The sequence below is a fragment of the Sparassis crispa genome (assembly GCF_003851025.1).
Source record: "Sparassis crispa DNA, contig_000003F, whole genome shotgun sequence".
In the NCBI taxonomy this organism is placed as follows: domain Eukaryota; kingdom Fungi; phylum Basidiomycota; class Agaricomycetes; order Polyporales; family Sparassidaceae; genus Sparassis; species Sparassis crispa.
Genome location: NW_020939750.1, coordinates 1860827 through 1884408, shown reverse-complemented (window position 1 = coordinate 1884408; position 23582 = coordinate 1860827). Strand labels below are relative to the sequence as shown.

The window sequence follows — 23582 nt, the reverse complement described above, 5'->3', positions numbered from 1 at the left end:
AGGTCAGACTTGTCAACGAGCACGCCGTCAGGGAGGTGCGAGTGTGATTGATGACCGAGAGACTGACAGACTGTGGTATATCATGGATCATCCGATAGGGGTAAAAAGTGGGACAGCTACAAGGTACAAATCTATACACAACACTTCAGTACTATCTCGTACATTAGCACTAGAGACATAACCAAAATCATGCCCAAGCCTCCAACACCCGCTTCGCCGCACTGCTCACCAACAGTGCACTCCCGTCAGACCCACTTGCGGCACTCTCCAGATATTCCCGCGTACTGTCCTTCATTCTCGCAACGTCGCTTGCCCTCTCTTCGCCAATAGCACCCTTCCTACCGAGATGCGCCAACACTGCACACACATTGGCGCGCATTTCGAACGGCATGCTTTGATCAGCGTCTTTGAGGATGGTGATAAGCATGTCGAGTGCACGACGTGGGCCTCCAGTCGGCGAGCCCTCGCTCGTTGCTGCGGACATAGGCTGCGATTGTGGTTGAAGTATCACCTCGCTGGGCAAAGGGTTCATGATCGCGTCCAAGACCAGCGTAGCTGATTCGCAGCGTCAGCCAGAGTATGCGATCAACAAAAAAGGGAGACGAACCTCCGTGCGGATCCGTGCTCAACAGTGACAATGCTACTACACCTTCGTTAATTAGCACGGGGTACCGCTTGCTCCTTCCGACAAGTCGCGCGAGCGCTGAGGTACATTTTGGCGTGAGGACGGCATTGACTGCGCTTCGGCGTCGTTCTGCGTCGAGGGAGGATCTATCACTGGACCAAAGTGACTTGATCACATTGACCAAAACCCGCGTGCCTTCGCTTTTCACGGCAATTTCGTCAGAACGGGATGTGAGAGTTAGGATCTGCTCCATAGCCGAGCGATTTGAACCATCCGGGAGTATAGTAACGATGGAGTTCTCAGCTGTGATACGACATGAACAATAGGGAACTGGTCCAATCGGCGACGTGCTCACCGTTTCCGTTGCACAGGTGCTTCACCACGCCAATGGCAGATCCTTGAACGATCACCGCGATGTCCGACTTCTCGCCCCAGACCTGGGACGAGGCAAGCTTTTGAATGATTCCAGCTTGTCCAAGCACTGCTCTGTTGCCTTGCGGCTGAGCCAGGTGCTTCAGCAATCCTACAATCCCGTGTTTCACCTTGATATCGGTATCCGGCTCAAGGAGGGCAGCCAAGTCAGCAGAGAGCGATATGGGAGGGTTGACCAGTGCCATAGAAAGTGCGTCTGGGGACACATCGACATCGGTCAAAGCCACGAAAAACAGAAAAATATGAAGAATTTACCTCGTCGTACAAGATTGCCCAAGCTGAGCGTGGCGCATATGATCAGGTCATCACGATGCGTCTCTTTCAGACCCTTGTGTGTCCGGATCCACCTTACCATCCTGTCTACGAACACGCCTCCAGGCCTCTGAGTGTCAGAGTCGTCCCACAGCGTGCTCATGTTCTTCTCTTCGCCAGCAACTTCGACCACCGCCTTGATAACCGCGCCCTTGCAGATAGTAAATCGCTTCTCCATCGTCGACCGCTCGCCAGGAGATTCAAGATGCCAGTACGGCGGGTACTCACCCTCACCTACGAAAGAGAGCATGTCGGATAGACAGGCTACACCGCTATGCTCTCGATCGGGAAAGACGAGTCCTCGAGCGAGGGAGAGCCGGACATCCTCGACGTCCATGCAAAGCGACTCCAACAGTCCACAAACTTCGTTCAGAACGTCGAAGTCCCCTTGCACAAAGGCATGACGGACAGAGGGATTGGAGAATAGCAAGGGTAGCGAGGGATATGGCGGGATGAAGGCGCTGAGAGGCCTCACGAGAAAAGGTAAAGCATCTGGACCGAACAACGACTGCGCTTGAGCTACGAAGGGTCAGAGAATTACATGCCATCTTTGCGAAGCGCTGGTATGGGACTCACGATCGTCTTCTGCATCCCCTCTCAGTTCAGAGATGACGCGCCAGGCCCATGACGATAGACTGCTTCGAAGATTCCAGGACTCCAAGGTTGCGGCGTCTGACTCGTGTGAGATTCCATCCGTGAACAATTGTTGAGGTCTCGACCAGGAACCTGGAGGGTAAATGGCCATAGCTAGCTTAAGGATGGTCATCGCAGCTTCCAATGAGATCAGACGAAACTTGACCGGCTCTGACGGAGAGAATAAGGACTGAGACGGCGCAAAACTTGAGTGATGGTAAGACGCACCATAGCTTATGCTGGCGTTCAGGAGCAGTCCGATTGATGTTCTGACAACGTTAAGGTCCGGTATTGACAGAGGTAGAGGTACTGCCTGATTGGGTTGGATAGATTCTGCATAACCCTCCAAAAGCGACACCACGGTCTGTGGGAATCCGGCTTCCAGAAGATACCCCCTGTTCTCGTCTACTCCGCGTTAAGTCTCATATTTCAGAGGCGCATCGAAGAGACAGACTCGCCATGGTCTCTGCACAAATTGGCACCAACCCGCAGGATCTCATGAATAGCCGGCTTGCATGTTGGGCTCGGAATACAGGCGCCGTTGATGGCGCCCTTAAGAAGGGAGGTGATTGTCTGCGGGAGGAGCGTCTTGCCTAGCGCAGTCTGCTGTTCAACTGCAGAAAATGGAGCAACTCAGGCGCAGCGACAGAAATTAAGCAAGCAGACCGGGCCTGACCATCCTTCACACGAAGATCATCAGCGAGATGCTGGGCAGTGGCTTCGATTTCTGTCCACTGGTTGGATTGATTGAGGGGGAGCTGGGCCAAGAGGTCGCCGAGCTCAGAGGCGTAGGCACTCTTTGGTGTACCATTCATTTTTTGAGTACCGGAATGTCAGGACGCCACAAAGTGCGCAGTGGGAGGCTGAGAACGAGCGCGGTCTATTGTCTTGAGGAGAAGAAGGTTCAGGCAAGGAAAGAGTTCTGATGAGTCCATGAGATCGGACCTTGCAGATCCTCAGCAACTACTACTTCCCACGTGACATCCACGTGAACAGGCGGGACCGCGTTGCCCAGTTTGTCCTCCAGTCTTCGAGTAGGAGTGTGCCAATACAAGGTATACATCTAGTTAGGCTACATGTCGGGTGGCTACAGTGCCAACGGTCGACCCGTTGTGGTGCTCATTCACTGTCGCTGAACGTCACCTCTTCTTCCTCTTCCGTCAAAGTTCGATCGTACTGGCTAATGTCCACAGACACTGCCCCTTCTTCCACCAGATTGTCGTCAGATACGTCGAGATCTCTGTTGCGCTCGAATAGTTGCCGGCCTGGACAACACGAACCACGTGAAAAACTCGCGGGAGAAGAAACTTTCAATTTCACACACCAGTAAGACGCGTTTGAAGCCTCTTGTATTCCTCCCTCTCTTTCGCAGTGAGAGCTTTCGATTTTTCCTCGTCATCCCGGGCTTTCCTGACTGTCATCTCCTTGTCAAATGTGGCCTTCCATTGATTGAAGCTTTCAACAGTGACCGGAGTTCCTCGAGTACGAGCCTCCTCAACCTGTGGCGACCGTCAGCGCGCATGTTACATTGCGCAGATCAGACAAACCTCGAGGGCCTGTCTCTCCTTCTCATGTTCCTCTTCTTTCCTTCGCTTCGCCCTGGACTGCACGAGAGACAACAGTTGGTCTCTCAGTTGAGAGACCAGAGTAAAGGTCATCGCCATGCCAAGATTCTCTGATCCCTGCCGCTATGATCAAGGAATGAACGAGCAGTACTGGGCAAAAACATACCACAGCTCGCAGGCCGTTTAGAAGGTGTTGTATCTCCTCCTCATCCACTGATCCCTCCACAATCTCCAGTGAGAGTTCTGGCAGGACATCCGGGTAGTCATTCGAGTATTGCACCTCGAGTGCGAGTTTTACTGCGAGGGCTCAACTAGGTCCTGCGCAAACAACATGGATGTCACGTACATGGCTCTTCCCCTTCTACCTGTTCGTCTGGTTCGATATCGATGCGGATCGCCCTTTCGGATAATTCTTTGCATGAGTCTCAGCTAGACAAGAACCCCGTATCGTGACGCAAAGGACACACTTGAGAGCTCGTCCGGGTAGATAGATTCGAGTACCTGGGTGATGATGAGTGTGAGCTCTCCTGATACAGAATAAACGTTACCTCAAACTCCTCGAGGAGTACCTCAGAAGACATGGAAGGTAAGCAGGGGGCAGAGCTGCAGGCTGCTCAGCTCGGTCAATTGTGGAGAGATGATCGGGGTCCCGCTCCAGCGCTTGCTCGGGTGCATTTGTGTTTGGCCTTCCGATTGCTTGAACTTAGTTCTCGTTCACTCTGCTGGCACCACCACTCTAAGTAGCGGAGCAGTGCTCGCAACTTGTCTACGGCGTATCTCACACGAGCTGCGGCCTGTCGACGCTCTGTCGACTAAGTCTTCCCAATGCTGACCGACATACTCCATCGAGTAGCACCAGCACTCCTCAGACAGCGCGCAAGAGCTCTTGTCCCAAATGCTATGCCCTTGACGAGCCATATCCGGTTCTTTTCATCTCCTTCTCCTCCCGCTAATGAGAAGGATTCCAATGCTACCTCCGAATCATCGCCTCTGCAGCCAGTTTACACTAGGGCAATCCCAAGGCCCTCTGGAAAGATGTACGATTTCCTTCTCCATACGACTAAGGAGACCGTAGCACGAACGAAGTCTCCAGATGAAGTCTGGAAGGAATGGGAGCTCACGAGAGTCAATCATCTAGTCAAACCTAGCAACGCCTACTCAGGTCAGCTCCACTCATAATAAGGTGTTTCACTCTTCGACTCCGTCGGGTCTGTTGTAGGTCGTAGTATTCCAGTCGGGAAATACGAGGCTGGATCCGCCTACATCAGGTTGATGAGGATCATCAGGAATAACAAGTTGATCCGGGAGATGGTTGCGGCGAGGAGGCACGAAAAGAAGGGTGAAAAAAGGAGGCGTCTGAAGAGCGAGCGCTGGCGGAGACGCTTTGCGCATGAGGTATGTGCTCTGGCTCCACTCTTGAAACGAATTCATGGACATCTCCTGCAGGTGAGGAAGAAGGTGCAGCTAGTGAATGAAATTCGTGCTCGTGGATCGTGACCTCGGCCTATAATCCTTATAATTTCGCTGCTTTCACAGGCTCTGAGGACTCGTGTAAGACGGACTCTGGTGCAGGTGACTTTGTTCATGGCAAATTCTCGTGCGGTCAGACTGCATGTTGCATGAAGTCATGCGTCGGCTTCGAGGGGCACGGGTCGGCAGCGCCTTCAAGAACCTTGCGACCCGTTACTGACATCGTGCATGTTTTATTCACATTTTCCTATGTCAGGTATTCGTGTGCTGTATTCATGCACCGCCGCCAAAACCGGAAGGATCACTGGAGAACGGCATCTCACATGAATGAAAGCCTGTATCCTGATCATAGTGGGCGTGATGCCTAAAATGCGCGGTGACTCACGATGCGACACAGGCTAAATATTGCTTAACGCATGTTTAAGGTCCAGAATCATCGTCGGCTTTCCGCAACACGCGTCTAACACGCCTACTGCCTCGTGCAGTGCACGATGGCGAGGCCGGCGAACTCGAAGGTTTTATCAGCCCCCTTAATCGACTTGATGCCGGTCCTTATACGTCGGTCAGAAGATGCAAGCGCCGTTCATATACCGCTAGACAAGCCTCAAAGTTTTCATTATCCCTGTCTTCTGAATACAGTGGCGGGCTTCGCTGCAGGCTAACAGCCTTGGCGCCAGTGACTTTACGAGTCCTATATGCTGGCCGAGCAGAACCATCGGCAGATTACTGATCAATTTTGATCGACTTTTCAAGATACACCGTGCCGTGACAGGTATGTGGTGTTCACTCATCGGAAGGACTTGTGAGGGGCCCCAAGCCTCGCCTTGTAGGTCTTGCCGATTTATTGGTGAATGAGGTCAACGTGCAACCCGAATCAGTGCGCCGGAACTGCTTCGCTTCTTGTGTCGGCTGATGCGCGTTTCTCTACGCATAAAAACAGCAGAGTCCTGGGCCAGCCAGTTTGTAGCTTTCACCCTGCCTGGTCTCGTACTGTACTTTCTACTCGAAATGTGCCATAATGTTTGTCCTTGGGCTCACTGTGCCCATTTCTATGCACTGACGGAGACAACCGGGCGTAGATCATCGACGGCCGGTACCACCTCGAGTGCCAGCACTTCATTCCCATGCATACTCGCACGCAAGACTGTCTGCGTGCAGACTGTCTGTTCAGCAGAAGACATCCAGTTGGTATGTTGTTGTGCATGTCATGTGAGTGCATGTGGATGCTGATCTTAGCATTTGTATACAGGCTGCAAGTCTCCGTCTTGCTCGAGACTCATGTCTACTCCCCAGCGCAACCCCATTCGTATGAGTGAGACGAAGTGCGGGGATTGTGTGATGCGAGAAAGGGGCGGCGCATGCTGCACTTGACTTTCCGCAAGACATGCCTGTGTTGGGAAATTCGGCAGTGTTGGTGTATGCAAGCTTCGTCTGGCGGCATTCAAGTTGGATCGTTACTCTATCATGCGGCGCCGGCGCTGGGTAATATGGACATAATCTATCTAGCATTCTACTGTATTATCTATTGGATCATTCTTACTCTACCATGTCAAGCATATGTAGCCTACTCTATGCACACTCGAACGCCACAACGCTGCCTCTATCTCTGGCGACGGCCGCAAATGCGTCACCCGCGTGACCAAGTCACGCACCCGTTACCGTTCGCGCAAGCTTATCCTTTTTAAGGATTTCCATCCTGATCAGGCACGCCTTGTTCGTCTGTCCTTGTATTATTGTATTTTTATGCCAAGCAATCTCTTTCCTTGTCCCAGTTTTACTTCCGTGGCACCCACAGGAGCAACATGGTCGTTGTAGCGTTTCCATGGTTCTAGCTGCCTTTTCATTCTCAGCATTTTTAAGCCGCAGTCCTCGTCGAAGTTGTGGTCACACATCTCTTCCTCTAAGTTCCGCCACCATGAAGTTCAGTATATGGGATACAGTCCAGGCCGCTATGGCTATTCCTGCAACAAGCAACCTCAGATTGTATTTATCTAGGGCCACTCTTCCGAAGATGCATTTCGCCGCCACAGCCATGCCGATGCCACCAGAGGGCCACAAAGCACACATGAATCAGCTCACAGTCATCCCTCAGGCATTCAGGAGACTGGAGAACATGCATGCGCTGGGAAGAAGTTTCTCAGAAGATGTGCTTTCCTGTGAGCTTAGATGTTGAAACGTTGATTACTCAATGCATTGCTGACGGCCGGACGATTCGCAGTCCTGGATCGGTGCATTCCCTCTGCGCCACTGGACGCAGACAATGACGATGAAACTACGGGAGAGGTACTCACTCTCCCATGCGCCCCATACTACAATATCCCCAAGCGTGCTGTGGGGCAGGTCTCCGATGTCGAGCTGTGAGTTTCAGGCAAACTGGCTCGACTTCGTTGCTCATGCCTTACGTATCCTGCAGAATCTGTTGTTGGGTCATTGAGTACCCCCTGAAAACCGCCCAACGCATTCTGCATCTCACTATGCCACAAACAGACGACTGGTGTTTTTCATTGAAGAAGTGGCACGCCAGCGCTGTTGACATCGACAACGACATAATCCGATATACGACGTTCAGTGCGTCAGCTGCGCCTCCGTCTACTCAAGGCTACCCGAAGCCCTCAGTCACTGTGATCACACAACCACCCTGGATACTTTCGCCCAAAGACCTTATCGCGTTTGTACGATGCTCAGCAGTACGTTCCAACGTGTACTTCTTCATGATGGAATGCAAGCTGAGTGTTCGCTACAGCTTCCTCCTCATAGTCCGAATAGCGAGCGCAAGGATTATACCTGCTGTGAGAGGTTATGGAGTAAGGTGCGACAACATAATTTCTTAGTTGAGATATCAGCTGAAATACGTGTAAGATATGGGACGTCTGTTTCCTTGAGCGCTCTCACTGGTTTGTGGTGACTACGTATTTTGGTTGGGTGTTCGGTGCCTTCTCGAAAGGTACGCCTCTTCTCGTACCCTCTAATAGACAGGGTTGACGACCGATTCGCAGGGTGGACACGGGCCTTTGTATCGCCAATCTTCAAGTCAGATGAACAGGATCCTACCGTGGAAGAAGTTCTAGTCTATTGGCTCGCCTCAGCAGTAGGTGTCGACGGAGGCTGGACAATACCTGAGGTTAGTGACGAGCCCGAATACGTTGCCGTTGAAATACCGTGCCTGGTCCGCGATATTCTACCGCCAGTCTCATATGCGGAGGAGCGAAGAGCACTCATGGCATTATCCCTGCTGTCGTGACAGTGTTGTTGATGGGCTCTCACCAAATTCGTCTTGCGCATGTAGGTACCAGAACCAGTTCACACCATTGGATTGGAGGTCGTCAACTCAATCCCTCCACCTCTTACCCGTAGACCCCCCCTTGTACCCTCTATATCGGACTGGAGTGGCGAAGGTGGTGGTGAGCAACGACGTCTCCCTGCAATTGATACAAAGCTCACAAAAGATGGCCTTGCAGCACACATGTCGGACACTTCATCAGCCATTGATGCTGAAGAAGTCGACAGTATGCTCATGGATCTCCAGGACGAAGGCGATTGTGGCAGTTTGTCTGGAGTCCCAAACAACCCCATCGTGCGGGAGAAATACAGTCACGACTCCGTCGGCTCTGTTGAGGGTATCCAACACTGGATAAACCACGTAGATCCGACCGGCGTTCCCGCCGAACGCCCTCCATCTCCGAGTCCGTCACAGTCGTCTGTGTCAACGGTGCGAGAGTATACGTGGAACAGTAGTCGAGAGGGTGACTGGTTGTCAGTCGATGTGCGCGAGCGTCGGTATGATTATGTGTGATGTCGGTAGTCGACAGTGTTATCGTTGCTTTGTAGTGTTACCGCTGCTTTATAGTGCTATTGATGCGTTGTTATGCTTGCTCTGCACTACTATGCCGGCGGTCAAGCACCTCGGCCGTCTGCTGTCTTACGCCCGATGGCATGCGCATTCTCGCCTTCGCGATGAGGTATGACACAAGAAGCATTAGCCCAGTATTTTTCGGGGAAAAACCGCTTAGAAGGGGTTAAAATAAAGCACACAGAAAACTGTGATTCTCAGCTACTGATTGGACAATCATGGTACTTATTTCCCAGGAAAGTTCATTATGCTTTCTTCAAAGTTCTCATGCTTTACTTTATGCATTTTCTCAGGATTTTTCCCTGAGAAATACTTGGCGATTGCGTCTTGTGCGAGTATTTCTAGTCTCGGCTCCAGCGGCTCACCCACGGAAGCGACCGAGAACCGATACGTCGGAGATCGAAAAAAACCATTGCAGCTTCCGAAAGAACGTAGATCTGTAGTCTCGCAAGCCAGACGCACAAGAAGCATGGCCCAGTATTTTTTGCGCAAAAACCTCTAGAAAGGGTGAAAGTAAAGCACACAGAAAAACTCTGAAAAAAGAATAAAATATTTCTCCAGGAAAAACTGTGATTCTCAGCTGCTGATTGGACAATCATAGTATTTCCCACGAAAATTCACTTTAGTTTCTTCAAAGTTTTTTCTCAAGCTATACTTTATGAATTTTCTCAGGGTATTTCCCTGAGAAATACTTGGCTATGCATCTTGTGACGTATATGCTGAGCCGTTCCTGCCTCGGAGGCTGCCGAGTACCAACATCGGACATCGAAAAAACCACTACAGCCAGCTAGCACGGAGGCTGCAGTGGTTTTTTTGATCTACATATTGGTTTTTTCCGGTGCATCCGTGTGTCAACATCTGGAATTGAGACTAGTAGATCTGGTGACTTTCACATCAGGAAAACCAAACTTTTCCTTAAGAGGGCACTTAAATGTGTTACAACGCTCCTCACTTGTGGCGCGTCTTTTCTTTTTTCTTTTTTTCTTGTTCCCTTTACGTTACCAGACCACGTGATCCAACACGTGACTCATCGGAGCGCAACCTCCGATTCTTTATCCAGATGTCCAGAACCCCTAGTCTAGGGTTACACCGGATCCAACTCCGGACCTTCTTCTTATCGCACATGCAAGACGTGCATGTATGCCTCATCTTTACCTCGTTCTGATACACGACTCGTTATCCCCATTAGTACTGATTATCTCTCACGACCTTACTCAGCTTTCTCATACATATTACTTCCTCGCTGTTACCTTGCTCAGATATCGTTTCACCTTATCTAGCCAATGAACAATCCCGCATTACTGCGTAGTACTGCGGATACCTTTTGTATAAGTAGACGACCTTGTCGAGCTGGATCCCCATCTCGACCTGGTTACCATTAAACCAGCTTTTCACTTGCCTTTGACTGAGATCGACCGTCAGTAGCAGACAGCTACTACAAGTCATAAGAACGAACTCTGATCGACCTTCAGTGCGAGGACATCGCCAGAAGTGTCACTCGAACGGACTTGTGTCTTAGACTAAGACCTTGTCTCGTAACGACTCGACTAGACGCTCGTGTTTCGCTGCCGCGTAACATTAGGTCGAGATCTCATTACTCTCTGTGACTTCCTAAAGTCTAACAACGAACTACCGACCGGACCGAACCTTGAAGACTAAACGATACACCCGATTCGATTGCTAAAGCACCGTTTGAGATTACTCTGTAATCGAGGTAGCTGAAGGGATAGACTGATCACTCATCTTCGGAGAGGGGTCTGTCCGAGAGACCAATAGGCCGAGGAGGCTGAGGTAATCACTCGAGCAATCAGCAAATAGGTGTATCAGTTTGAAGGCAGAAGACACTCTACGGGCTTGTTAGCCGACGACGAACGAACCCACTTAGTTAAGGACGGTGTGCAGTCTACGTGTAGACGTAGGCCACACAGGGGAATTTATCCATGCTGGATTTGAACTTTATCAACCCGACTGCTCATCCCAAGCAATACATCGATCTCCTCCCATCTCAGGCAGAGTGGGATGCACAGAGGAACGTACACGTTTTAAACGGGCGACCTTTACTCATCAGACCAGATCAACACATTGATCACCCAAGTGGTGACTACGAAGCAGGCCTACCCCATAACGTTGGAGGGCTCGTACTATCACACATCGCAGACAGTGGCATACCTATCTCTTATCCAGGAGAAAGACCAGATGCCCCTTGGAACCTCCCTGTCCAGGATCCCGTACCCCAAACGACTCTTGCACCAACCATATCCGAGTACATACCACCGATGGCTACAGTTACCATGGATGAAGGACGTCACCATGTCAGCCAGAAGGAACTGGGTTTTAGAAAACCCGAGATTTTCAACGGTTCAGACCGTTCGAAGCTTAGGGAATTTATAAACCAATGCAAGAACTACATGGCCAGAAATAGCCATGTCTACCAGGAGGACAATCAGAAGATCGCATTCGTGCTATCGCACATGCAAGGAGGAACAGCAGGATCATGGGCACAGAGCTTCATAGAAACGGAACTCACCAATGATGACTTCCTTTCTTATGGGAGTTGGAGAGACTTCATTGTGAGTGTGAACAAAGCATTTGGCGATGAAAATATTGAAGAAACCGCTCGTACCTTGCTGCGTAACATCAAGCAAGGAACTCGTACTGCGGACGACTACATTGCCGAATTCCGATCGCTTGAATCCAAGGCGAAACTAGAAGATGCCGGAAATATCGAGTATTTCAAGTGGGGGCTTAACGACCCACTCCGACAAAGGATATATGGGATGGAAAGCATGCCCAAGACACTTGACAAGTGGTACGAATACGCCTCGCGGTTTGACAACCAATGGAGATCTGCTCAGATCTTCAAGCGAGGAGCCACTACGAAAACACGAGGAAAAGGCCGACCTGTCCATCGTCCCTACTACTCGGCTTCTGCAAAGGATCCAAACGCGATGGATGTTGATCGTGTCAATATCTCGCGCTTATCCCCGGACGAGCGACAGAAGAGAATGAAAGAAGGATTATGTTTCCTATGCGGAAAGAAGGGACATATAGCCAACGACAGACAATTCCACCCCCAGTCTGGAAGTTTCACCCGTGCTAGAACGATACAGCCCAGGTTAGACACAGACATGATCACATGGATCAAGAAGATGCGAGAAGACCTCGCACAGAAGAAGGAGACGTCGAAGGAAGAAACCAGAGAGGAACAGATCGCCTATGTGCGAAACGTCTTCAACGACATGACTGATGAAGAACGAACCCAATTGGGTTTTTGAGACGACGGCCACTAGTAATGCATGGACCGTCGCATCTTACCGTATCTCCCCTCGTTATTTGTAACACTAGCGGAAATTCAATCACTGTGAATATTTCATTGGGAGAGAAGGAAGACGTTACAACAGAAGCCTTGATCGATTCCGGTGCAGCCGAAACATTCATGAACATTCGTTTTGCGGAAGAAAACGATTTCATCAGATGGGAATTACCAAAACCGATTAAAGTCATGAATGCAGATGGCACACCAAATCAAATGGGCACCATTACTCATTGTACCTGGAAGATGATGAAAATCGGAGGAAGGAAGACACTTACTCGCTTCCTCTTGACCGGCATTGGCAAAGAAAACATACTTCTCAGCATGCCGTGGCTTAAACGCCTCAATCCGATGATCAACTGGGAAACTGGTGACTTTTGGTTTGGTAGAGACGCCAAATGGCCATCGAAACCCGCCGTCGAAGATGCACCAGATGAAGAAGTTTTGATTTTCAAGAAAGATGGACTCCCAGAGTTAATCACCACCGAAACTTCCCCTACCTCGTTTGGGCATTCGGAATCTATCAGAGAAATCATGGCCGATAACACTGAGCATGGCAAGTTACCCGCAGTGCAGAATGATACCGAACCAGATGACCCACCATCAGAACCCCCTATGGATCAGCTCGATGACGACGATCTAGTTATATCCTATATCGCAGGAGAGCCAGTTATTGGGATATTTGAACCCATCAGGAAGGAATCACCTTTGACGAATGAAGAGACTGAAATCGCAGTCTTCACCATATGAAGAGGCCCCGCCATTGGAAGAATGACACACAGTACTCGATCCCCATTATTCTGTAATGCACAGAATACGGTCTTTTACAAACCATCCGGTAAATCACAAGAATTGGCCCAACAGGCACACAAGGAAGCATCAGCTGTAGACAAACCCAAAACCGTCGAGGAGTTGGTCCCCAACTACCTCCACGATTTGAAGTCCGTCTTTGAAAAGAAAGCAGCTGAACGCTTTCCAGAAACCAGGCCTTGGGACCACGCCATTGACTTGAAACCCGATTTTATTCCACGCGACTGTAAAGTCTATCCGTTATCGCTCAAAGAACAAGGAGCGATGGATGACTTCCTGGAAGAAAATCTGAAAAAAGGATACATCCGACTGTCGAAATCTCCCATGGCTTCACCATTTTTCTTCGTAGGAAAGAAAGACGGAGCACTACGTCCCTGTCAGGATTACCGATACCTGAATGAAGGGACGGTGAAGAACACCTATCCTCTTCCGCTCATCTCTGACCTTATGGATCAATTCAAAGGCGCATCGATCTTTACGAAAATGGATTTACGCTCCGGATATAACAATGTCAGAATCAAAGATGGTGACCAATGGAAGGGCGCATTTAAGACAAATCACGGACTTTTCGAACCTATGGTCATGTTCTTTGGACTCTGCAACTCCCCGGCGACTTTCCAAATGATGATGAACGCACTCTTCAAGGACATGATCGATGAGGGATGGATAGTCATTTACATGGATGATATCCTCATCTTCTCAAACGATTTGGAAGAACATCACATTCGAACCCAACACGTACTCCAACGACTCAAAGACAACGACTTATTCCTTAAACCGGAAAAGTGTTTCTTTGACGTTAAAGAAGTCGAATTCCTAGGCATGATCATTCGAGAAAACTACATTGGCATGGACCCTATCAAACTTAAAGAAATTGCAGAATGGCCTGAACCAAGCACGGTAAAAGGTGTTCGCTCTTTCCTAGGGTTTGGAAACTTCTATCGGAAGTTTATTGCCAACTTCTCGGATATTGCCAAACCATGGACAAATCTTACGCGCACTGCCGCTGGATCTCCACCTTTTGAATGGACAACAGAATGTCAGACAGCTTTCGACACATTGAAGCAACAATTCAGTACCGCCCCAGTACTGTTACTGCCTGACAAGGCAAAACCCTTTATTGTTGAATCCGACGCTTCCAAGTTTGCTACGGGTGCAGTTTTACGCCAAGCCGACATCAATGGAGACCTCCATCCTTGTGCCTACATTTCACAGACGCTCAATCTAGCTGAACGGAACTACGAAATCTACGACCGCGAACTCCTCGGAATCATTCGAGCCCTCACTGAATGGCGCCATTATCTTGAAGGCTCTCCCCATCCCGTCGAAGTTCGCAGTGATCACAAAAACCTCACATACTTCCGTACAGCTCAGAAGTTAAACCGCCGACAAGCACGATGGAGTCTCAAATTATCACAATTTGATCTTCACCTCATCCATGTCCCTGGCACTCAGATGATCCAATCTGATGCGCTATCTCATCGTAATGGACTCGATGACAGTGAAAGTGACAATGAAGATCGCATTCTTTTACCCAACGCACTATTCATGCGATCCATTTCCCCGACACTATTCGACAAAATCAGAAATCATGCAGCAAAAGACCTCATTGTTCACGAAGCCCTCGAAGCGATCGCACACAAAGGGCCATTCCCCATGAAATCATCACTTTCCGACTGGGAAGTTCGCGATGGTGTCATCCTCTACAAGGGAAAGATTTACGTTCCACTATCCGAAACTCTTCATCGTGACCTCGTTCGACTACATCACGACTCCCCTGCCATGGGTCACCCTGGAAAGTTTAATACTCTTGAACTGTTACGTCGTGAATTCTGGTGGCCCGGCATGTATACATTTGTCTACAATTATGTTAAAGGCTGTGCCGCCTGTCAACAAATGAAACCGAATACTCATCCAACTCGTATTCCTTTGGAACCAATTCCCGCCGACCCACACGCATTACCATTTTCCTGTTGCACCACCGATTTTATTACTGACCTCCCTGTTTCCAACGGTTTTGATTCAATTATGGTCGTAGTAGACCATGACCTTACGAAGGGGGTGATTCTTACGCCCTGCCTCAAAACGATCACCGCCGAAGGAACGGCCAAGATTTTTCATGACAAAGTATACTCGCGATTTGGATTACCCGACCGAATCATCTCGGATAGAGGACCTTAATACGCATCCAAGGTCTTCCAAGAGTTAAATCGACTACTCCAGATCAGATCATCAATAAGCACAGCTTATCACCCTCAAACGGACGGAGAAACAGAGCGAGTCAACCAGGAGCTGGAAATCTATCTTCGACTCTATTGCGGAAACAACCCTGAAACATGGGCCGACCGCCTGCCAGACCTCGAGTTTTGTCATAACACAAGGGAACACTCGGCACGGAAGATGAGCCCATTCCGCATCATGATGAGATACGAACCACGTGGACTCCCTTCCATATTTCCGACCACGAACATTCCATCGGTTGAATCCAGGCTTGACATGTTGCAGAAGATAAGACTAGAAGCACTAGCCATGCACGAGTTAGCCCGACAACAGATGGCGGACCGAGTCAGACAAGGATCGCCGAAGTTTACACTAGGACAGAAGGTCTGGCTAGACTCGAGGAACCTGAAGGTCAATTACGCCTCGCGCAAGATAGCACCAAAGCGTGAGGGGCCATTCGAAATTGTCGAAGTCATCGGACCAGCCAACTATCGTCTCAAACTCCCGAAGACCTGGCGAGTTCATTCCGTATTCCACGCCGCCCTTCTATCTCCTTATCGCGAAAACGACATACATGGTCCGAATTACGTGAACCCACCACCTGATGTCGTTGATAATGAAGAAGAGTACAAAGTCGAAGCCATCCTGAATCACAAGACGTACCGAGGTCATCTGAGGTACTTAGTCAAGTGAAAGGGATATTCTTCAGCAGAAAACTCGTGGGAACCTACCCACAATTTACAGAATGCCAAGCGAATCCTCGATGCATATAAAAGGACCAGGGGAATCCAGTAGAGGAGAAGAAACCCGGAATGACTACCACGACGGTTTTCCTCATCATCTTCCTAATCGTCCTCCACTGCACAACTCTCACTTTTCTTTGGATCACCCACCGAATCCTTATCAGACGACTTGTCGAACACACACTCTTCACGCGAGACAGCCCGCACGCTAACGGCTGGGGTGATCAGAACGATGCCTGGAACTGATCAGGCAGCTCTTATCTCTGTGGGAATACTCTTTATCGTCCAATGGATTTTCATCTATTTGATTATTACCCGGATCCACGACATTCTATTTCACATCACAGATAACCGCGATCCCCTTAATGGCCGAAAGGTATAAAAGGAGGAGAAAACGACATATCATCAATGCCCACTTCCGCTATAGACGACCTTGTTCACAATATACTTGCTGAAGTCGCCTCCACAATTATGAGCATACCCGCATCGCCTACGCTTGTCAATGGAGTACCCTCTCGAGCACAGACACCCTTTATCTGCACCTCATCGCCCTCACCTTCTATCGAACTCAGTCACGCATCGGACGAACAAGAATTTGCCACACGTCTGGTCTCAGCTATCCGTGTTCCTGTCGACTTCACAGATATCCTTGTCGCCTTACGAAATCACCCGCAAGATCGACAAGTGGTGGTTTCCATGCAACGAGCATTAGAAATGGTCGAGTGGATGCAGACGGCCAGACAAGAGCTCATCGCAGCAGAAGAAAGGACGAGTAGAGCCCGAACCAGAGTCGACCAAGTCTGGTCGTTGATGCGCAGTACGGTCACTCGTACAGCACAGGAGATTTGGAGGGAGCATGGGGACGAAGACATCGGACACATCCTCGGATACACCACTAATGGAATACCCACATCCACTCCTCGCTCGTCACCAGAACCAATTTCCGTTCGACCTCGCCCTCCTCGTTCGCACGTACCCAGTGGACGATCTCCGTTATCCCAACCATCTTTCTCGACCGCATCCACTTCTTCGCGTCGCAGTCATCCCTACAGGGATGGACGTATCCCCGAACAAGGATCACGAACCAGCCGGCGGACATGCTACAGATGTGGAGGAGATCATTATGTCCGCGACTGCCCCTGACGACGATGAAGATCACAAGATTTCTTGTGGGACAAGAAATGTTAGACGGGAGCTGATGTTACAACGCTCCTCACTTGTGGCGCGTCTTTTCTTTTTTCTTTTTTTCTTGTTCCCTTTACGTTACCAGACCACGTGATCCAACACGTGACTCATCGGAGCGCAACCTCCGATTCTTTATCCAGATGTCCAGAACCCCTAGTCTAGGGTTACACCGGATCCAACTCCGGACCTTCTTCTTATCGCACATGCAAGACGTGCATGTATGCCTCATCTTTACCTCGTTCTGATACACGACTCGTTATCCCCATTAGTACTGATTATCTCTCACGACCTTACTCAGCTTTCTCATACATATTACTTCCTCGCTGTTACCTTGCTCAGATATCGTTTCACCTTATCTAGCCAATGAACAATCCCGCATTACTGCGTAGTACTGCGGATACCTTTTGTATAAGTAGACGACCTTGTCGAGCTGGATCCCCATCTCGACCTGGTTACCATTAAACCAGCTTTTCACTTGCCTTTGACTGAGATCGACCGTCAGTAGCAGACAGCTACTACAAGTCATAAGAACGAACTCTGATCGACCTTCAGTGCGAGGACATCGCCAGAAGTGTCACTCGAACGGACTTGTGTCTTAGACTAAGACCTTGTCTCGTAACGACTCGACGAAACGCTCGTGTTTCGCTGCCGCGTAACAAAATGACTTAAATAGACTTATGGTCCTTATTTAAGAACATAAGGACAAAAAGGGCCTAAGCCATATTCCCTGAGTGTCTGAAATTTGACTTATTGAGACTTATTTGACCTGAAATAAGGGTTACCAGACCCAAAAGTCTAAATAAGTCCCTAAGGAAAAGTTGGGTTTTCCTGATACAGTACAGTAGGTGTAGACACCCCCAATCTTCACATCCCGCCTCCGAGTTGCCCTTTCGATGCCTCAGGAGGGCTCGAGTAGACACATAGCCACAAATAGACACCAGAAATACATTTTGCTGTGATCTTTGCATGATCTCAACGGCCTATCATTCTGTACTGGTCCTGTCATGTCCAGTTGCCTGATATGGTAGGCAACTTATTTCCAGGGGAAAAAACTGTGAGAATGTTTTGTTCTTTTTTCACTTTTTTATCAAGGTTTTTCCTCTGAAAATATATTATTGGTTTCCATGCGACTTCTTTTCTAGGTTATTTCCAATGGATAAAAGTGGTAATCACAACATGCATAGCCAAGTATTTCTCAGGGAAATACCCTGAGAAAATTCATAAAGTAAAGCATGAGAAAAAACTTTGAAGAAAGCATAATAAATTTTCATGGGAAATACTGTGATTATCCAATCAGCAGCTTAGAATCACAATTTTTTCTGGAAATTATTCTTTATTCCTTTTTCGTAGTTTTTCTGTGAGCTTTACTTTAACCCTTTTCCACAGAAAATACTGGGCTATGCTTCTTGTGTTACCACAACTCACACCTGCCGGACACAAGATGCATAGCCAAGTATTTCTCTGGGAAAAACCCTGAAAAATTTCATAAAGTAAAGCGCGAGAAAAAACTTTGAAGAAAGCATAATGAATTTTTGTGGGAAATACTGTGATTGTCCAATCAGCAGCTGAGAATCACAGTTTTTCCTGGAGAAATTCTTTGTTCTTTTCCCACAGTTTTTCTGTGCGCTTTACTTTAACCTAGAGGTTTTTCCGCAAAAAATACCGGGCAGAAGCGCGGCTCTTGTCCTTTTTAGGCATTTCCATCCTGTTCAGGCACGCCTTGTTCGTCACGGTCTGTCCTTGTATTGTCACACCATCAGCCTCAAACAATCTCTTTCCTTGTTCCAGTTTTGTTTCCGTACCACCCACAGGAGCAACATGGTTGTTGTAGCGTTTCCATGGTTCTAGCTGCCTTTCATTCCCAGCATTTTTAAGCCGTAGTCCTCGTTGAAGTCGTGGCCATATATCTCTTCCTCTAAGTTCCGCCACCATGACGTACAGTCTATGGGAGTCATTCCAGGCCGTTATGGCTAGACCTGCCGCAAGTAAGCTCAGATTTTACATGTCTGTGGCAACTCTGCCAGATATGCCTTCCGCCGTCACCGCTGAACCAATGCCGCCAATTGGCCATAAAGCGCACAAAAATCAGCTCACGGTTATCCCCCAGGCATTTAGGAGACTGGAGACCATACATGTAATGGCCAAAGGTTTCTCCCAATCAGCGCTGGATTGTGAGCTTACATAGATGTCAACTACTCAATGCATTACTGACAATCGGACGGTTCGCAGTCGTGGATCGGCGAATTCCCTCTGCGCCACTGGACGTAGACAATGACGATAAAACTATGGGAGAGGCACTCACCCTCCCATGCGCCCCATACTACAATATCCCCCGAGCGTACTGTGGGGCAGGTCTCCAATATTGAGCGGCGAGTTTCATGCACACTGACTCGACTTCGTTGCTCATGCTTTACGCATCCTGCAGAGTCTGTCGTTGGGTCATTGAATACCCCCTGACGACCTCTCAACGCATTCTACATCTCACTATGCCACAAACAGACGACTGGAGTTTTTCACCTGAGAAGCATGCCCGTGATATCGACATGGACAAAGACATATTCCGGTACACCACTTTCAGTGCCGCTGCTGCACCTCTGTCTCCCAGAGGGTGCCCAATACCTTCAGTCACTGTGGTCATACAGCCACCGTGGATACTTTCCCCGCAAGATCTTGTGGCATTTGTAGGTTGTGGAGCAGTACGTTTCAACCACCGTGGTGGAATACAAGCTGACTGTTCGCTGCAGCTTCCTCCTTATAATCCGCATGGCGCAGGCAGGGATTATACCTGCAGTCAGAGGCTGTGGAGCAAGGTGCGATAAAATGATCTCATAGTTGAGAAATCAACTAAAATCAGCAGAAGATCTGGGACGTCTGTTTCCTTGAGCGCTCTCACTGGTTTGTGGTGACTACGTATTTTGGTTGGGTGTTCGGTGCCTTCTCGAAAGGTACGCCTCTTCTCGTACCCTCTAATAGACAGGGTTGACGACCGATTCGCAGGGTGGACACGGGCCTTTGTATCGCCAATCTTCAAGTCAGATGAACAGGATCCTACCGTGGAAGAAGTTCTAGTCTATTGGCTCGCCTCAGCAGTAGGTGTCGACGGAGGCTGGACAATACCTGAGGTTAGTGACGAGCCCGAATACGTTGCCGTTGAAATACCGTGCCTGGTCCGCGATATTCTACCGCCAGTCTCATATGCGGAGGAGCGAAGAGCACTCATGGCATTATCCCTGCTGTCGTGACAGTGTTGTTGATGGGCTCTCACCAAATTCGTCTTGCGCATGTAGGTACCAGAACCAGTTCACACCATTGGATTGGAGGTCGTCAACTCAATCCCTCCACCTCTTACCCGTAGACCCCCCCTTGTACCCTCTATATCGGACTGGAGTGGCGAAGGTGGTGGTGAGCAACGACGTCTCCCTGCAATTGATACAAAGCTCACAAAAGATGGCCTTGCAGCACACATGTCGGACACTTCATCAGCCATTGATGCTGAAGAAGTCGACAGTATGCTCATGGATCTCCAGGACGAAGGCGATTGTGGCAGTTTGTCTGGAGTCCCGAACAACCCCATCGTGCGGGAGAAATACAGTCACGACTCCGTCGGCTCTGTTGAGGGTATCCAACACTGGATAAACCATGTAGATCCGACCGGCGTTCCCGCCGAACGTCCTCCATCTCCGAGTCCGTCACAGTCGTCTGTGTCAACGGTGCGAGAGTATACGTGGAACAGTAGTCGAGAGGGTGACTGGTTGTCAGTCGATGTTCGGGAGCGTCGGTATGATTATGTGTGCTCAGGGTAGTCGACGATGTTATCGTTGCTTTGTAGTGTTACCGTTGTTTTGTAGTGCTATCGATGCGTGGATGTGCTTGCTCTGTATTGTTATGCTGTCAAACACCTCAGCCGTCTGCAGTCGTGGGTGTGCGTCCATGTCCCGTTTGTAACCGGTGTAAGTCGCGATTGGGGCGATAGAGACGGTTGAGTCGGGCACCCGCATGCTGTCAACATTGTCGGCCGCACTAGATTTCGATAACAAATGCAACAGTCGGCGACTGAGAAGTGACGAGGCGTGGATCAGCGCGGCAAGTAGTTGAATAACGCGATGCAGCAAACGGTTCGAGCACGCCCAGAATAGTTGCAATGAAAACATGCTGTCAGAAAGGGCATCAAGAACGCAGGCGCACTATACCATATGAGAGCGGTCGGGCTGTGCACTCTTCACATGTGAGATCTGTAACACGCACAGTCGGTGGCCGTCCAGCACCCGCTGACTTGCATCACGCATGCAAAAGTAACGGACGCGATATTCGGAAAAATTGAAGATCTTATAGAACACGCGTATGCCGGCGAGGTGCGAAGAGGCACGGGGTGGGACAAACGAGCACGACCAGTGAACAGCCGGGTTCCGCCAGCATGCGAGACTACAGGCCTTGCGGGCGCGATGATCGTTGCAAAGTCGATCGAGGGGTTCAAACGTTCAAATTTCAAAGCTTACCTCGGACGTGTGGGATATGTCTCGTGTACCTGTAGAGTCAAGTGTGCGTGTATGATCCCATAGGACTAAGTTTACGACCATAGTGTGGAGAATCTCCACTGCAGTCGCCAGCATCAGGCTGAGGGCTACTGCAAGAGTTCCGTAAGGTGAGACTAGCTGACGGATTTCCCCAAATTAATGATTTTAGAAGGCTTCACTTGGAACACGCAGAGTTTCAGCGGGAGATCAGTACAAGTGGCTTGAGGAGTCGCGCCGCGGAAATAGACGTGTCGACGTGACCGGGGTCCCGTTATGTCGTGACTAACCTCCGTGACTGTGACAGAGCGCGTTCTCATCGCTCTGATCCACAGTTGCCACATTGTCTCACACCGCTGCCCGCAATATGGGAGCAACAAATTTCGCATCAACCTCTACCTCGCAATGGCTATTTCCTGTCTCCTCTTTGCAATTTACTCCAAGTCGGATGACGTCCGAAATTTCATTAGAGAGGGAGCTGTATGACCGAGCCAGAGGAGTTGAGTTTCTTTTCCGCCTAGGTGTTTCTCTGCAACTGTACGTTTCTCCCCTCTTAGTGGGATCTCCGCCTTCTCACCTCCTTTTAGACCTTCATCCGCGATGTATACTGCCGCTACGTGGTTTCATCGGTTCTACATGCGTTACTCGATGGAAGACTATCACCGACAAGTAGGATCTGATATTGATTGTGTCAAGCAGGCTTATCAATGTGCGCTAATTGTTCAGGACGTTGCTGCATCATGTATTTTTCTTGCGACGAAGACCGAGGAGTGTGGAAGAAAGCTTCGCGATGTCTCCAAAGTCTTTTGCTCGAAGGTTGCTAAAGTCGAAACGGGTGAAATACCCGACGACAGCAAGGCATGATTATGCACCTCTATCTATTCATGTCCGCTAAATTTCATGTCTGCAGGAGCTTGATGGATATCAGGAATCTATCCTGCACACAGAAGAAGCACTCCTTGAAGCGCTGTGCTTCGATTTCGTAGTCGATAGCCCCCACGCGGAGCTGGTCGATCTATTCGATGTACACCAAGGTGACCATCTACTGGAAGAGTATGCGTGGTCTATCGCCAATGATTCGTGAGTTGCCTGCAGGCTCCCTGATTTTCAGAGTGGGTGTAACGAGGCGGACCAGATTGAGAACGCCATTATGCATCTTATACCCCCCACGAATCGTAGCGGCTGCATGCTACATCCTCGCACAGTATATCGTTGAAGGTCCACACTCGCCATCATTGGACGTGCGCATTGCCTCTCCTGCGCCATCTGCGTCACTACCAACGCCACCCTCGCACAAACCGTTATCACCTGGGGCCTCACGGCTCGCCGTAGAGCACTTCGGATTCACAGAGATGGATCTAGTAGGAGTCGCAGGCCAGTCATTTTCTCCTATCTCGGCGAGGTTCCTCCTAAGACGTTTTTATCGATAGATACCTTGAAGATTATTCTTGAGTTTTACTCCGCTCAAGATCCGAAGGTCACAAATGGCCGCCTGGCGGCGGTAGTGACTGTGAGTGTCCAATTTTACCGGTATGCTTTCCAGTGGCCTTGATATTCGGACGTGGGATTACAGATTCCTCCACCAACAAGCGCCGGAGCCCGGGAACGATTATATCCACCATTCGCCCCAGTCTCACGCCGCGGTCAAACACCTACACAAACATCCCACAACCCCACAACGCCGACTTCATCAAACGGCGGCAACACTCCTTCGAAACCGTCTTCGCGAGGCTGGAAACCAGTGCAAGGACTTCTACGCGCGGACGATTTCAAGGTCAAGCAGTCGGATCCAAGTTGATGCACAATACACGCCGTGAAGTGACTAGATGTATTCCACTCGGGATGAGGACATGAACAGTCTCTAATCTACACATCAGCAATGCTGTACGGTCCGCACGTGCTATGCGTACTGA

At 49.5% G+C, this 23582-nt stretch overlaps 11 protein-coding genes across 11 annotated transcripts; 9 read left to right on the top strand and 2 right to left on the bottom strand.

Annotated features, from left to right (window-relative positions):
• Nucleotides 1-187: 187 nt before the first annotated feature.
• SCP_0407210 (predicted protein) lies at nt 188-2817 on the bottom strand (the record flags this gene model as incomplete). The annotated part of the gene is made up of 8 exons (XM_027757449.1): nt 188-555; nt 608-928; nt 981-1253; nt 1313-1888; nt 1946-2173; nt 2231-2407; nt 2461-2616; nt 2679-2817. The coding sequence occupies 8 exons, from the start codon at nt 2815-2817 to the stop codon at nt 188-190; spliced, it is 2238 nt and encodes a 745-aa protein (XP_027613250.1).
• A 304-nt stretch (nt 2818-3121) lies between these two features.
• Nucleotides 3122-4148, bottom strand: SCP_0407200 (RWD domain-containing protein; the record flags this gene model as incomplete). The annotated part of the gene is made up of 7 exons (XM_027757448.1): nt 3122-3267; nt 3327-3501; nt 3550-3684; nt 3734-3864; nt 3914-3979; nt 4035-4068; nt 4116-4148. The coding sequence occupies 7 exons, from the start codon at nt 4146-4148 to the stop codon at nt 3122-3124; spliced, it is 720 nt and encodes a 239-aa protein (XP_027613249.1).
• A 244-nt stretch (nt 4149-4392) lies between these two features.
• SCP_0407190 (hypothetical protein) lies at nt 4393-5064 on the top strand (the record flags this gene model as incomplete). The annotated part of the gene is made up of 3 exons (XM_027757447.1): nt 4393-4729; nt 4787-4962; nt 5014-5064. The coding sequence occupies 3 exons, from the start codon at nt 4393-4395 to the stop codon at nt 5062-5064; spliced, it is 564 nt and encodes a 187-aa protein (XP_027613248.1).
• Nucleotides 5065-6952: 1888 nt separating this feature from the next.
• Nucleotides 6953-8830, top strand: SCP_0407180 (predicted protein; the record flags this gene model as incomplete). The annotated part of the gene is made up of 8 exons (XM_027757446.1): nt 6953-7193; nt 7256-7394; nt 7451-7724; nt 7781-7846; nt 7897-7981; nt 8034-8158; nt 8324-8438; nt 8496-8830. The coding sequence occupies 8 exons, from the start codon at nt 6953-6955 to the stop codon at nt 8828-8830; spliced, it is 1380 nt and encodes a 459-aa protein (XP_027613247.1).
• Nucleotides 8831-10827: 1997 nt separating this feature from the next.
• Nucleotides 10828-12162, top strand: SCP_0407170 (hypothetical protein; the record flags this gene model as incomplete). The annotated part of the gene is made up of 1 exon (XM_027757445.1): nt 10828-12162. The coding sequence occupies one exon, from the start codon at nt 10828-10830 to the stop codon at nt 12160-12162; it is 1335 nt and encodes a 444-aa protein (XP_027613246.1).
• A 362-nt stretch (nt 12163-12524) lies between these two features.
• On the top strand, nt 12525-12950 carry SCP_0407160 (hypothetical protein; the record flags this gene model as incomplete). Its single annotated transcript, XM_027757444.1, has 1 exon — nt 12525-12950. The coding sequence occupies one exon, from the start codon at nt 12525-12527 to the stop codon at nt 12948-12950; it is 426 nt and encodes a 141-aa protein (XP_027613245.1).
• Nucleotides 12951-12971: 21 nt separating this feature from the next.
• Nucleotides 12972-15191, top strand: SCP_0407150 (Transposon Tf2-6 polyprotein; the record flags this gene model as incomplete). The annotated part of the gene is made up of 1 exon (XM_027757443.1): nt 12972-15191. The coding sequence occupies one exon, from the start codon at nt 12972-12974 to the stop codon at nt 15189-15191; it is 2220 nt and encodes a 739-aa protein (XP_027613244.1).
• A 348-nt stretch (nt 15192-15539) lies between these two features.
• On the top strand, nt 15540-15923 carry SCP_0407140 (hypothetical protein; the record flags this gene model as incomplete). Its single annotated transcript, XM_027757442.1, has 1 exon — nt 15540-15923. One exon carries the CDS (start codon nt 15540-15542, stop codon nt 15921-15923), a length of 384 nt encoding a protein of 127 aa, XP_027613243.1.
• Nucleotides 15924-16444: 521 nt separating this feature from the next.
• Nucleotides 16445-17116, top strand: SCP_0407130 (hypothetical protein; the record flags this gene model as incomplete). The annotated part of the gene is made up of 1 exon (XM_027757441.1): nt 16445-17116. The coding sequence occupies one exon, from the start codon at nt 16445-16447 to the stop codon at nt 17114-17116; it is 672 nt and encodes a 223-aa protein (XP_027613242.1).
• Nucleotides 17117-19429: 2313 nt separating this feature from the next.
• On the top strand, nt 19430-20961 carry SCP_0407120 (predicted protein; the record flags this gene model as incomplete). The annotated part of the gene is made up of 7 exons (XM_027757440.1): nt 19430-19527; nt 19584-19854; nt 19903-19968; nt 20019-20103; nt 20156-20280; nt 20446-20560; nt 20618-20961. 7 exons carry the CDS (start codon nt 19430-19432, stop codon nt 20959-20961), a joined length of 1104 nt encoding a protein of 367 aa, XP_027613241.1.
• A 1075-nt stretch (nt 20962-22036) lies between these two features.
• Nucleotides 22037-23467, top strand: SCP_0407110 (Cyclin pch1; the record flags this gene model as incomplete). Its single annotated transcript, XM_027757439.1, has 7 exons — nt 22037-22206; nt 22257-22338; nt 22396-22527; nt 22580-22749; nt 22805-23043; nt 23100-23179; nt 23243-23467. 7 exons carry the CDS (start codon nt 22037-22039, stop codon nt 23465-23467), a joined length of 1098 nt encoding a protein of 365 aa, XP_027613240.1.
• Nucleotides 23468-23582: the final 115 nt, after the last annotated feature.